Consider the following 15,541-nt stretch of genomic DNA (forward strand, 5'->3'; position numbering starts at 1 on the left):
CCCCTTCTCTAAATTACAAACCATTTAGCTCTTCTTTTATAACAATGTAACCAATGACCACCAACAACCTTTTTTATAGCGTCTGATGCCACAGAAGTTGTTAGCAATGAAATTTCCTTTTTATTTCTCCCTTTCAAAAGAAGCCATTGTAATGAGATTCATTCACAGCTACTTACAGAACATCAGCGAGAAGAGAGGATTGCTTTGTTTCTCTTTATTCTGCTCTTGTCTGAGGCTATATTTAAGCAAATGGGACCTAAGGTCCTTATCAGTCATTTAACTGCAGGCAGAGAAATTAAAGGTGACCTGCAAGAGTTTTAAAACATGGAGCTTATAACTGGTTCGATTCTTAACATACATACAACATAACTTTCTTACACTGTAACAGCGTGACTTAACTATCTTCCTATCGCCTCAATTTTCTGACCTTTTCTAACTTTGGGAACACTGGGAACGTCAGGTCAAGTCTTCCCTGTTTGTTAGGGATGAGTCTTGTGAGATGAGAGCTGCTCTGGGCCGCTTCCTCCGGATTGCTCTGTTTACGAAGAAATGTCTGTGCACGTCTCTAGTTACCAAGGACTGTTTGGCCACACTTCACTGGATCCGCAGCTATCGCATCTTCTCAGATGGGGAACTGAGATGGAGACGTACGGCCCCTGAAGACGCTGCGGTTCAGCTCCACTAGAGGTAGTGTAAGAAGTCCCAATGCAGAGGAAGCACTGGCAGCATCCAGTGCTTTAATCACCGTGCTCTCTAGACCTGCTCTAACACATGTTAAAAATGCCAGCAGCCATCTGGAGGCCTGAACACATTGCTGTTGCCCAAATGCTGTTACGTGGGAGAGGTGAATGGGGACAGACGGGAATTTCAGAGAAGAGGAAAGAAAAGCAGGGACAAAGAAGGTAGAAGCCAGTGCCACAGGCAAAGCCTCAGGGTCCAGTTCCGAACATGGCAGGGTCATACCGTTGTAGCAGCATTAAGATCCTTAAATACAAAGCAGGGAGTAAAGTGCATGTGGCAAGACACTGCATCCCCATCCCCACATCCACCCAACCTTCACTTGCTCTGCCACCCATGAGCTGTTCCCATCCAAGCAGGAGCACAGCCCACGGCAGTACAGTGCTGGTCCAGGTGAGCAAGCCCTGCCCAACCCAGCACGGAGCCAGCATCCCCCAGCTGCGCTCCTGAGCTTGGGCACACCAAGGAGCTGTGCTCAGAGGCAGCTGAGCCTCTCTGGGAGGATCAGGCGAGTCCTGCAAGGACAAGTGGGGCACGTGGAGCAGCAATATTGGCAAGAGAGGGTCAGCAACAAAAGGAGAACCCACTGGTCCAGACAAGTGAATAAGTATTTCACTACATCAGTGAAAACCACAAAGCCACGTTCTCCTACATGGAACACTTTGAGCAGCCAAAACACGCTTTACATCACTCCGTTCAGAAAATAGTATTTACAGTGTAGTAAAATCCAGCATATGGTTCTGTTTCATGCTTCAGCATTGGTCTAAAAACAATTGCATCTCCCCCACCTCCAATTCTAATAAACATGATGCTCTCAATTTATGCTTCCCTACCAGAACTGCAGAAGGTCTCAAAATACATTTTTCCACCTTAAACGAAGGCCATCTCCTGTCATAGTTCCCAGTGGTTTTACGGCACTATTTGGCACCACTCCTCCTGAAGCACAGTATGCTACAGAGATCAGTTGTGGAAGCTGTGCTGTAGCTCTCAAAAGGTGGCTGCAATCCCATGATTTGCCGTATCTATAACGCAAACCTTGTCTAAGGTCCATACAGCACCTTTAAGAAACACTGAAGAAACTAAACGCACTGCAAAGTTCACTGTCTGTTGCAGAGTGGGCTCTCCAGCCACTTCAAGAATCTTGACGAATTCTTGGATAAATTTAGCAAAAACAACAGCACTTCTTTGTAATAGCAGGGTTTCATTTGGGAAATAAACATCCAGTATTTATTTGCAAAGGATTTTTTCTCCTCCTGCAACTGCTGTGCTATGCCCACTGCTTCCCCTGTACTTTGATGCAGAAAACAGAATACCAAGTGCCTAACCAGGACTTAAAGCAGATTTTTAAATTAGTTCCTGACAGTGCAAACAGATTGCTATTGATTAAAATGAGGCTGATTTTAGGCCTTGGATTAGCAAACCTAATGACTAAATACCGTATTGCCCATTTCAGTACTTTGCACCGTTACTCCCCAGTGGTTTCCCAGGCAGCTGTGAAGTCTCTGCACTTGCAGATTAGCGTGAGAGAGCAAGGCAAGGCCATCTGTGGCTGTGCCGTGCAGCCCTACTCAGCCGGAAATAAGGACCTCCTCTGAAATCCCCCCGGGACAGGGCCTCCGGCACTACAACCGCATTAAGAGCTTTGAAGCCAGCAGACTGTTCACATGTTTAAAAGCGAGCGCGTGCTTGGGAAGGCTTTGCGGAGTCGGAGCACCACACCTCGTCGGACCAGGCCTCCGTCGCCGTCCTTGGCTCAAGCTGAAGGGAGTCAAAGCACCAACCGAGCCACCTCCACGGGGTTCCAGATAGCCTGGCTGGAATCAGCGCAAAGAGACTTCAGGCAGATAACATGCGCTGCGTTAACAGCCCAACTCTCCTAGCAATCATAAATGCATACTTAAAACTAATTGGTACAGAGCTTTCATGTCCAAATTGTAAATTCTTGTACTTACAAAGGTAGAAATGGATCTTGGTTTTAAGCAATACATGAAGCAACATTTTCCTGATTAAAAGAAAGGACCTTTTTTTTCCCCCTTTTGCTTTGTTATTTAGTTTCAAAGAACATTTAAATAACAATATCTGCTAACAAAAAGGGTAACATCAATTAGAAACAAAAAGAAACTGGTTTGTATAATTTCAGTGTTCAAAAGCAGTGAAATGCAAACACCAAAGCAGCATACACCAAACCAAACCAATCCCCAAAACCCACATTAAAGGTAACCTTTCTTTTTCTTTTCTCTTCTTTTCTTCCCTTTTTTTTTTTTTTTTTTTAAGTTGGCTGCCTAGAATTCATTTACTTTTAATAGCCTGAGATACTGAAGGTAACAGACTAAGTTACTATTATATTTAGACCCTCTTAGGCACAAACCAGCTTCCAAACTCTACATTATTAAGACATGGAAGGACAGACATATCCATACTTGTCTTCTGGCCTGTAGACAAAGACTCTGAAGACTACTATTTTTTGGACTCACTCTTCTACATGGCTGCTGAACCTCAGCTAAGAAAGGTACATTTCAGTCTCTGAACCCTGCATCGCTAAGCAAACACTCTGCCTCCAGCCCACCAGTGGCTTCAAAAGCACATCCAAGTTTTCGATTTACCATTTATCATTATCTGGAAAACTACAAATAAAAATCAAGCAGCTACTCACTCCTATTGCCCAACCACCAGCACAAGCAGTATGGTGCCAAAGGAAACTTTCCACACAAGGTAATTCATTAGCCAGATGAGTTTTCAGACTGCTTCTCCCTACCCTGGGAAAAGCCCCACAGCCTTTCAGTACCACCACCACACACCAAATGGGGCCAAGAGTATGTAACTGGTTTGAAGACAAGCTATCAATTTGCACCTAGACATCAAAAATCCCAATGCGCATCCTGGATGGAAAATGACTTAGTGTATCACCTTTAGCTCAGATCAGCAGTAACCCTGAGCAGTGTTCTCCTGGGGAGGCAGGGAGGGTGTTATATTCATCAATGAATGTTGGATAACGAGCTGATGAGCATCACAGAAAAATCACATGAATAGGTAATCAAACATGTTAATGTAATTTAGCAGTTCCAGTCCAGCAAGAGCCACAGCAACAATATACATTAATCATCAATAATGCTCAGCAGTTTGACGAAGGCTGGGGAGTGAATGAGACGCAGGAATTAACTCTGCTTTCCCTCCCTCCAGGAAGCTCTGCCGGAGTCACAGAGATGTCACACCTCCAGAGCAACATGACAGCGTTAGCTTTCTTGCCCTTTCCTCCCATGCTCCAAACCCAGCATGCTATTTATGAACACTAAATACATGCTATACCACCCTGTTCTCCTCAGCTTCTTTGAGACTCTTCCTCATTTTGGGTGATTTAAACAGTGGGTGAGAAAAGGAAGGGGGAGGTGTAAGACACTCATCTTCATGACAAATGACTATTTGCAGAACTGAGTGTTATTACAGCCACATTTAACATGTACACATACTCAATACACTGTGATGCTCCTGAGTTAACCGCAGAGCTTAGGTTAAGTTAACTTGAAATAACAGAAACTCTTTCCTATTAGCTCCAACTCTTTTTCAGGAGGTCAGCTCACTTTTAGTCTGCATACCAGAAATGGCAATGGGTCCTGAAACTCAGAAAAACTCCTCCTGTTCTACATCCAGGGTGACCCCAGGCTGCTCAGACATTCAGAGGAATAAGCAACTCCAAAAATGAACCCAGAAAAAGAGAAAAACAGCTCAGCTAAGGCTAATGAAAGACAGACTTAAAGTTCAAAGGGTAACTCTCCAAAAACTAGACGCATTACTTAGGACAACACAAGGAAGCGTAACTGGAACTACGAGGTTTCATCTTACATCTACCTCTTACTTCATCTAAATGAATTATACACCCAACCATAGAGGAATCCTTTAAAGAGGCAATGGGCTCCTCTCCCCCAACAGCACTGTCTGCAGCTGCGGTGGGGATTCCTTCCACAAACCCCTGGGTTAGTCTTGGACATGGCTTTTAAAAAAGGCAATGACTCAATTTCCAACAAATGCTCCTGCATTAGAGGCAACTACACACATTAAAAGGGGCAAGCTGTACTGCAGGCCGCTCTGGCTACACTAAAATATGTCACAGCTTTAAACACTTTCTCATTCCTTGACATAGCCCTGATGACTGTGGGAAGGTTTGTTGATTTCCATCCTAGAGGAGCAGTTTCAAGTCAGCACCTTTCTCTGCGTACATGTGTTGAGAACAGCCCCAAATCCTGACAAATCTTTGGCCAAAGGACCTATGACTATTTGAAATGCCCTTTTTTCCCTCTGCTTGGTTACAGCAGGAGATAAATGTGTTTGAATGATTCTTCTATACAGTTGGGGTAATAGGCTGGAAAGGACAGATTGGCTCTTGCAACCCTCTCCCCATGCCCTGAGGTACAAAACCACCAAATATTTGGGAGCAAATAGTAATCTGGATGCTTTGTCAAAAAGGAGTGAAGTATTAATCTAATTTTCTAAACAAAGCAGACAACCTGGCACTCAAATCAGCTTACCACTTTGCACCTCTCTACAAGGATTAGCAGAATGCCATAATTATAATGCCCAATTTGATTTATTAGAGGAGGCTGCGTAGAAAAGATGACAATTCAGTAGCATTGTGAAGAGAAGGGATGAGAGTGTGAGGAAAGCTTCAAATTGAACAGTAATTTCTAAGCGACATCTCAATATAATTAGCATTAATTACAGTAAGCTTTCCAAATTAGGTATAAACCTATGTTTAATAACCGCGAGATGCAAAAATCACCCCCAAATTCCAGGAAACTTAATATTACAGCCAATTTGTCTAGACAGCTTGGCAGGAAATGCCAGAATTCTAGGTGTGAACTTTGTGGTTATTAAAAAAAGGAAAAAATTATTGAACTTGTCTATATCATTTGCGTAATTAGTTTGAACTAAGAATAGCCTAGTTTGTTTAGCTTAGATTTTGTTGCTACTTTCATCAACCTTACAGACCTGAAAACTTGTCTGGTTTTCACAACTGTATCAACTAGGATAATAAAAGGTATTTTAAAACCCACCCTTTTCAATAAAAGATGCATTTTAATTGTGACTTTTTTAAAGAGGCATGGTGTATTAATGAATCACTCATCACAGGTTTTATTTTATACTCTTTGTGCAAGCTCCTCGCTCTTGGAGTTTGTTACTCATACTTACGGGGGAAAAAAAAAAAGATTAAACAATGAAAGATGAATTCAGGTTTTCATGAATGTGGCAGCAAATACCCTATTTAATCACTGATGGCAGCCAAATACTAGCCCGAAGAAACAGATAACAGTGTCCTCATTTTTCAGAGCTGAAATACAAATAATCTAAATGTTTGGTAAACTAAGGCAGCAGTATATAATTACAGAACCTGGAGTCTGGCCAGTGTAACAAAGCCTCTTACCCCAAAGGTTTCTAAGTGTCATGAAATCCCTAGTGGCCACAACTATTTGAAACTTAATTTTACATTTCATGTAGCAGATGTCAATACTAACAACCCTTCCCTCCTCTGCAGCAGGCGAGCATCCGGCTCTCCCCAGCTCCAGGGAGAGGGGACCCCCCCTGCTGCCTGGCAGAGCGCGGCCTCACACACCCACAATGGTGCAAATACCTGAAATGCACTGAACCCCCTGCAGCTGGATTTTAGACCTGAAGGAACAACTCTCTAACCCCTAGAAAGGCAGTATTTACTGAAGTCAGGCTTGCATGTTGGAGAGATTTTGGTGGCAATCGAGACCTAATGAGCTCCTGCGGTGCTCCTTGTTTCCATACTCAAACTGCACCACTCTCAGTTGCATCCACATGAGCATTTGTAAGGTTACTCCAGGGACTAGAGCGGAAAGTGAGCCAGCTTTATGTATACTTTGCAAGGGTCGCTGGATTGGTATTTGGGGCCTTTTCATGTATATAAAAAAACCTGACACAACAGCAACTTTACAAAGGCAGAGGAGCTGATGAAGCACAATGCCACAATCCTGGTGTAAGCAGCAGGCAGGAATGCCATCCTGCACTATTGCTTCTAAACCTTTTATATCAAAGCCAAGGACCTCTGGCGAAATACATGCTTAGCATTTTGTGGGTTTGGACCCCAAGAAAAGGATCCTAGTTGCTGAAACTTTCATCGAAACATCTATTCAGCCGTAATAAGAAGTCATCTTAATTGACACATTTAAATTAACAGAGTGAATATTTGTGCACAAACTCATTGCACCTGTAACCAGAGGGGGAACCGATACCCTATCCCTCAACCACTAGCAAAAACAAACAATAAACTCGATATATTTTAACTACATATACACCGTGGAGTCTGAAACCAAAACATTTGGTATCACTTTGGGGACTTAAAAGAAAACAAACCTGGCAAATATTTTACTAGGAGTGCATGGTTACATGATTTGCTACCTAAATGTTTGTAAGAAGAAAAGTACTAATATTTTACATAAGTTATTTGTACTGAATTATTCCAACTTTTTTTTTTTAAATCAAAAGGAAGAAAACAAGTCTGCTAATTTGTTAATGAGAACAATTAGCTCCCAGAAGCATGGAGCCATAAACAGACCATCAGAATTTCTAAAGTAAAATGTGATGAGCCCTTCTGAATGAATACGCTACAACACAATCACAAAAGATTGTGTGTGGTGAAGTTATGCAGCGGGTTACCTTAGGTAACCTTAATGACCCTTTCAAATTCTAGAATATCAAAACACTGAAAAAACACTTCCAATAACTGGACAATTCAATCTTTTCTTGTCTGGCACACATACAGAACTAGTTTCACAGAACAGAAGGTGTGCTTGGGTGAAACAGCTCTTTTTCTCTGCACCATAGAGAATAAAAAACAGCTTTTCATCATAGTGCACTTAGCTCAGAAAAAATGCTGGAGGGTCAAGTACACTGGGTCTTCCCACTGGCTGCTGTTTGGCACCATGTTAAGGGACAACTGGGAAAGTGTTTGTTCATAGATATAGGCTGCTGTGCCATGTGGATTTCAAACTGATGAATGAGCACTGAGTCACCAACAAATCTCCCTGCTGAGCAGCAGTTAAGTGATAAATAGCCTGCCAGCCTCAGTGCCTCTTCTTTGTCACCTCCCTGGCTCTGTACACACTGCAGTTCAGATGGGAGTCTCCGCAATCGTCCCCTCCAGCATGACAACTCTTAATTCATTAATGCTCTACCACATTTTAGAAGGGCACAGAGAAAAGACTCCCCAGAGCACAACTTCCTCCAAACTGACTTTCCACTTCTAAAATACGTAAATGTTCTCTCCTTCTCAACATACTGTTTTGGGGGCACATGAACTCAATTCACGAGATGGACATATTCATGTTTGCAACTTCCAGGTGCACATTAACAAGCACGTCTTCCCCAAAGAAGGCTGTGATCTGACTGATGATTTCTACTTGTGTCCAAGACTAAGAGCCACAAACCTATGGTGTGAATTACTGCACGGTCTCAAAGTTGCAGGATACAAGGGAGGTCCTGCTCCTTCCTTCCTGCACTATCCACTACACTTGGTCTTCCAGTTTTGCTTATGAAACTTGCCCACAACACAGATTTGTGCACTTGGCTGGAAGCCTCATAAGAGACATTGTTTTCACCAGCACAAGCTACCGGAGAGGCCAGTTACATCAACAACCCCAACCTACAGGCACGACAGCATTTTATAGCGCCCAATGCCATGATACAGTTGCTTCAGACGAGAAATGATTTCCCTACCTGTTTGGATAGCTTCAAGGGGAGTTTCTTCTTCATCCGTTCTTTGCCTCTTTCTGCCTCTCTCTCGGAGCTTCCAGCATCATTATTATGGCCATTTTCACTCGGCTCAGCAGACACACAGTTTTCAGACTCTCTAGGTTTCTTTCCTGGATGCCTCTCCCATTTCTCCTTCCGCTCCTGAGGCTTTAGCGACATGTCCTTCTGTAAAGGAGAAAACAAAAAAAAAATATTAAGTTCTTTAAGTTCTTTGAGACTGCTTTTAAGCATTAAGCAGTATAAATATTGAATAAACACACAAACAAGACAGCATTTTCTTTCCAGAGATGACTTGAGATGAATAATTAGGCATGCACAATGCAAACAGTAATTTTAGATTAGATTAGGATGAATACTCTCCAGGCTATGTGTTTGATTAATTTCAGAGATGCTGGAACTGGTTATGAAAACGAGTTTGCTTCAGATTAATTCAGGAACCATATGTCAACAGCACCTGAACAAATCAGCATGCTGAAGGAAAGCCTTTAACTGTTCCACTGAAACAGAGGTGGGTTTTGGTTTTGTTTCTGATCTCAGAAAGCAACGTATCAGACCCCCCCTGGGCCTGACAGTCTCTGATTCACAGTAGCATTCATATGGAGAAACGCACTTCTAAAGCCTACCATGCATTCAATAAGCAAGCCCAGATCAATGGGATCTAAACACATAACAGAGGTTGAACACTTCTAAGTGTTAAGTGTCTGCCCTGAATCAGGACTATAAGATACAATCTAGGCATAGTTTAAAAGCGGGTATGTCATGTCATAATGATTAACACAGGAAGTGAGATCAGAGAAGGGAATTACTACTGCTATCCCTGGCATCTTTCAGGACTGAAAGCTGAACTCTTGGTGACAACGTATCAAACTCTCCCCCTACGCACACCACACAGAAAAAGTTAAAGAAATAATATACCAAATCACTATGACATTAAGTCACTACAGCTAGATAAATTTTTCCCCAATGCCTTTTATTAACTGCTCAAGGGTAAAAACTAAACACTTTTTGGAATGTTTTGCAGAATCTCTATCCCAATTAATTTTCAGGCGAGGTAAATAGATTAGGAGATCCCTTAAAAGCAGGAGATACCTGTTTACCATGCCAAAATTTATCAACTTCAGCCACAGAAATTTTTCTAAATGCCTCATCCCCTCTTTTCTAAATGCCTCGCTTCTGACTCAAGCAATTACATCATGGATATTTGTATCCTACATGAATGGAGCTCGCAATACAACTCGCTCTCAACATGCACACCTTCAGTACTCCAAAAGAGCTCATGAAAATCATTAGCTCTCTAGTCTCTCAAAAACTAAAGCCCAACAAAAAAAGAAAATGAGGAATTGGGATGAAATGCCCTGCTGATTGCTCTAGATTACTTCCTCCCCCTCTCTTTTAATTAGTGAATTGACTGCCTCAGTGTGTAACATGCTGATTCCACTCCAAATCACTCACTGCTTAAAGTTACCCTTCCCCGTGAAGCAAGATGATGTGCTGACACTTTAGGGTCACAGAGATGTTGCAATTTGAATCACGAGGATGAAATACATACAGCTGTTTCCTATTCCAACCCAGGCTGAAAGACAATCAGCCAGCACCCAATCTCTATACACCTTGCGCAGGGGTTCTGTGTGGCTGGCAAGCTCCTCTTAAAGCACACATATATGTACAGCAAGTTGCAAACCCCTCAGGTACAACCCCCACCCCAAAATTAACATAAGTGGCACTGTCTCAGAGGCGCAGAACACACCAGAATACAGCTCAGCTTGCCAAGTCCATAACTAGTGAAAGAGCAAGGAAAATGATTGTCTGGCATTATTCTCCATGAATGATAAAAAGAGGAATACAAATTAGTGTTCAGTTGCTCACTTTGGGTTTTAGTTTTAAGATAACACTCTAAAGCAGCAGTTCAAGATGCCAATTAAAGAAGGTCACATTGTCCTATTTAACAGGGAAGTTGCTGAGATAGAAATCAAAATGCTAAGCTTTAGTAACTAATCAGAAACTAGTGCAATGGAAATGACATCTGTTAACTGATACTCAGCAAAACATTAGAAACAGAAGTCACCAAAAATGTGCACTTCTTCATAAAGCCAGATGCAGCTGCAACGCGACAGCAGACGCGTGGAAGATGCCGCACGAGATGACATGGGCCCCTGATAAGGGAGAAAGGAGGCTGTGGCAGGGGAATGCCACCACCTGAAAGCACCAGCAAGTAATGCACTCCAGGCTCAGTGTGTAATACTTACTTTTAGGGATGCTTTCAAAGATGGTAAATGGCCATTTTGGTTTAAATTCTAGCTGGCTTCACATGGGGATTGGGCCTCTGTTAATGCCTTGGGGAAAGTCTTCCCTCAGTACCCACAGCACATTCACTGCAGGTTTTAGACGATTCACTTCACAACATAGCTAGTCTGCAAATCTGTGGTTTTTCCCTTCACTGAATCCTACAAAATTTCCTACTTAGAAATTTAGCTTTTTGTCTCCATTTTGTTTGGAGATTTAAAGGTTTGTCTCATCACTGAGCTACTAGCAAAATTAATTCAGGGAATACAGTCATAGCTGGATCAAAGCCAAGGAAATAATGCATTCACTTGTAGTGCCACTTGCGTCCAGGAATTTCAAGCACTTTCCAAACAGCCGTGAATTAAGACCGAAGCCCTGGTAGCCGAGGCTGCTGCTTGCCTCCGGCAGGAGGAAGGCAGAGGGAGGCATACTCAGCTCCGCAGCACGTCTGGGGCAGCCGCAGGGAAGAAGCCAAGTTTCTTGGCCCTGTGACAGGAAAACCTATTCCACAGTCCCACTCCTGCCCATTTCAGCAAGGGATGCAGCTCACAGGACTTTACTTTTTCTGGGAACACAGGACACTGAACTCAGCTTCTCCTTACTGACAGAGGGTGACAGCGGGGCTGTTTTCTGTGCTGCTAAATGTAGACCTCTTTGCAGCCTCAGGGAGAGAGCAGGAGAAGGCTAATGGGGTTTCTGTTCTTGCCTCCTTTGTTTCATTTCTGTTTACTCTACTAAAGTAGCCTTCCAGCGATTGCTCTGTTACTAAAGTTTATGACCTCCAAGTTGGGGATCTCAGCACAAGAGCTTACTATTTTTGGATGTGCATCTGTGCTTGTGCATAGGCAATTGCTGAAAATTTAAACACATGCAGAATATACAGTGCATCACTACGGTGAACAACGCTCACTGATGCACCTTGACTTCAATCCAGAAATCCCAGCCAGCAGGTGAGACTGGCCTTCCAACAAACTGCTCCACTGGAGCCTTCCCCCCAGACAAGCCCAGACCAGCAGTTATTTTTTCCCCTTGCACGTCACGTAAAGCCCAGGGGTTCGTGCAGCAACAATGTCTGAAGTCAGGCCTTGAATTCAAAAGGTCTCCATATTCAGCCTTGGGGTTGCTGCCCAACCCAGGAGTCAGCAAACCTGGCTGCCTTTGCTGTCAGGGCCAGTAAATCCCCTTCTCCAGGGAAGGCTGGTAGATCCAGACCCATTCTCTCTTCTTGGTTCCAGGAAGGAGATTGCCAAATCTTGTTCCAGAATATACAAAACTATTTTGTTCCTTACTACTCACTGCTTCCAGGGCTTTCTCCTACCTGTCTTCACTTAGGAATCTCTCTCACACCTTCCAGGGTAGGCTACAGCCTCTCCATCTGCAGCCCCTCGTCTGTCTGGGCTGCAGACGGAGAGCAGATGGTTCTAATTGGCTGCGTGGTTACAGATAAGGAAGAATTAGGTCTTTCTTTACTGCCTCTTTCCGGACAGTTACTCCATGAAACATACAGATTCTGTCTCCCTACTTGCTTATTTGAATGTACAAATATCAAAGAACACTTCAGCTGAAAACATAATTGTGGCACCCTCTCCAGCTCCACCTGGAATATCTTGCACACCTGTAGTTGGGAAGACCCACTGGCAAAGATTTCTGCGCAGGCTGCCAACCCAAGTATGTAACCCAGACTCTGCAACAGATTTTGAGAGTCCATAACAAAAATCTCTGTGAATTTTTTTTTCATCACTATTAGGCCCAAGCAAGTTAAAGTGATGCAATTGCACCTCTGCTTGCAGCGGAGCTGGCGACATCCTTAATCACTTGGAACACTCCTTCCTGAAAAGCCATTTTTCTTCTGTCACCAAGGCACATCTGCAGCCTCCAAAAACACTCAAGGTGCACACTGCTCAGTTTACAAAGCAAGCTGTGAAAAATGCGGGTACATGGCCCTCAGCTCTAGAATGAGACCATTCTTAACCCTAAAATGCCACAGCAAGAGACTTCTGCACAGCGGACTCCACGTTGTCTGTTTGATCAGGAAATAATGATCAGCCCTAGAGGACCCTGGTGCAAGCTTACATCCACAGCCATCCGCTGGCTGGAGTTATCACTGCATGTTTGCTCAGCCCAGCTCAAACTCTGCCTTAATCCTCTGAGTTTACACAGCTCTTTGAGATCTCAGAAAGCATGTAGGGAAGGGGAGGTTGGGGTTGTAAATACCTTTCATACAGAAGGAACACTTAAAGAACCTGAAAAAAGTGCAAAAACCACACAGCTAGATGGAAAACCTCGAGCGTGCTGCTGGGGTGCAGAGGACAACAATAACACCTACAGTTAATAAAATAACTACCCTCAGCCCTCAAGCATCAGTTCGAAATGCAGCCCTGGTGCGAAATCAAGTACATTACAATCCCCTGTCCCCAGGGCCCATCGGACACTGCAAGGCTCAGACACGCAGCCAAGGACTGGTTACACTCTGCTCCTGCCAGACTGCCTCTGCCGACTTTAGAAGATTATATGGGCTGATTTCCCAGAAGGGAAACAGCCTCCAGCTTCTCTCTCCACAACTCTTCACTGCAGCACTTATTCCTTAAGTTGGGGAACGTGAAATATCCCACTGAACATCAAACAGGAGAAGGATCCGTGTAAAGGAAATAGAAAAACCCAACTGCTGTCTCTAAAACTGACCCTGCCTGTCCCTGCTTCTGCCTCCAGCTTCTCTCAGCAAAACTGCAATGGAAAAGCCCCCGAGGATCTAAGCACCATCTATCCTTATATCAACTTTATCATGCAATTAGCAGTAGGGTTGTCAAATGCGTTTGTTTAATAGTTCAGGGAGAGATCCGGGCTCAGGGAGGAACTGAAACAGATTTACTTTTAATTTGGCTACTTTTAAAATATTCCTATTGACATGATACCCAGTTTTTAGAACAGCAACGTAGAAAACAAATGCTGACTTAATATTCTTGTGCTTTTTAAGTAGACAGAGCACGTTACAGATACAGACAGGACCTCTACTAGGGGAAATCTACTGTCCATTTAGTTGCATAAAGGTGACACAGGAGACAGTAATTCAAATGGAAAGATAATATTGGAAATATACATGAGAAACATACATGAAAGAAATTAACTTTAAGGCAGGGATTTGAAGATGAGTCCGTAGAGAGAGAAACCACTGCAACAACAGCAGCCAGCACAAGAAAAGATGAGTAGCCAACAGGCAAATGAAATGAGGTGAATAATAAGGATAGAAAAAAGGAATGGGATAAGAGGTAACTTTACCAGAGGGTATCAGGTAGGACCACACCAAGGTGATTGGATTTGAACTCAGTGTGGTGAATAGGCAGCAAATGCAAGTGGAGAAATGCAAGCAGGAGTGCACATCAGTGGTGGAAGAGGAGGAGAAGTTTGAGGGCTCAGCTCTGGAGAGCTATGGGGTAGAAGGAGCACACAGAGAGGGCTGCAAAGGGGAAGGAGCCGTGGTGGTAGGACTGGCACACAGCTCGGCACAGCAGCTTCTTGCTGGAAGCCCTGCCTGCCAGCCGACCAGCCTGGCTTCGCTCTCCCCGGAGCTCAGGGCACTTGGGGAGGCAGTCTGCTGGTGTCTCCAGCCAGGAGCCTGCCATTTGCACGGATGGGGAAGTTCTCACTTTTCCTGTAATATAACACAGGTTTGTTTTACTTTCCTTCCCTCCCTTCTCCCCCACTGCGAACTTCACTAAAAATGTAACTCAAGCCCCTAGCCTTTCAGCCAAAGCCACTAAAGCTTTTTTAAAAGGCAAAAAAAAAAAAAAAAAAAGTGTGGATTTGAAGTGACTCTCTTGCTTTGACCCTCCATTCAAGCAACGCAATCAATATCAATTAAAATGATTGCAAATGAAATCCTTGCTTGTTTAACCTTAGACCAATTCTCCTTTCCTAGCTGACATATTCCAGATGAGTTTGGGTCTTGCTTTTTAAAATGCATCACGTTTGCTCTGACCCTGCCACATGTTTAGCTCAAGAGTAAGATGACTTTTTGACAAGACAGCTTTGGAAATGTTAAGACATTTGAAGCTGCCACTGGTTTGCAGCTTTATGATACATGATTTAACTTAAAAATAAAAGTGGATGAACCAAGAAACTCACTGTAATTGAAACAGTCAAATTTATTACCAGCGGCTTCGTGCCTGTCACCTGTGAAGAGCTGAAGAGCAAGCTGCTGGTACTCTGCTAAATGCCCACTTGTTATGTCTCCCAAGAATTAAGACCTTTGCTGCTAGGACCTTGAAAACACCGTACCAAGTAGAGGCACCTTGGACAAATGTTACTTCAACACAATGTAGCCAACAATTACAAAAGGAAGGCCAGTGTCACTCTACTTTTAAATGCATTTCAATTCACAATGATTTTACAAGGCTTTGATTGCTCTTTCTGCTTGCACGAGACCTGAATGAACAATAATGGAGTGCTGAGCAGTAATCGGTTTAAAAAGCTGGGGAGAAGGGGGATGGTCCTGTTCTCTTCCTTCTCAATTACTTGAGAAAAAAAAAAAGTCCTCTCCCTCCACAGTAGTATCAAGTACTTGGAAACAGAGTGTTTAACAGTAATTTAGGGGACAAGCAAATTAAGAATGTATACAGCAAATATCTTCTCTTTGGTAAGAGTCAAGGAAATCTGCATGAACGAGAGCATACGGTTGTCCACGTTTTTGGTATAAACTCTTCTCCACCATCAGCCATTGCGGAGATGGATACACAAAACCTACTGTTTTAAGCTG

General features: G+C 43.3%; 1 protein-coding gene across 23 annotated transcripts in view; it reads right to left on the reverse strand.

The window, feature by feature from the left end:
* The window catches only part of FBRSL1 (fibrosin like 1), a 549,252-nt gene that overhangs the window by 390,441 nt on the left and 143,270 nt on the right, over positions 1-15,541 (reverse strand). For all 23 annotated transcript variants that reach the window (XM_054844224.1, XM_054844220.1, XM_054844217.1 and 20 more), the window contains exon 2: positions 8,470-8,670. In XM_054844224.1, coding sequence (XP_054700199.1) covers positions 8,470-8,670 — 201 coding nt within the window. The remainder of the gene's footprint in view (positions 1-8,469; positions 8,671-15,541) is intronic.

The sequence above is a fragment of the Grus americana genome, chromosome 16, assembly GCF_028858705.1.
Source record: "Grus americana isolate bGruAme1 chromosome 16, bGruAme1.mat, whole genome shotgun sequence".
NCBI classification, from domain to species: Eukaryota; Metazoa; Chordata; class Aves; order Gruiformes; family Gruidae; genus Grus; species Grus americana.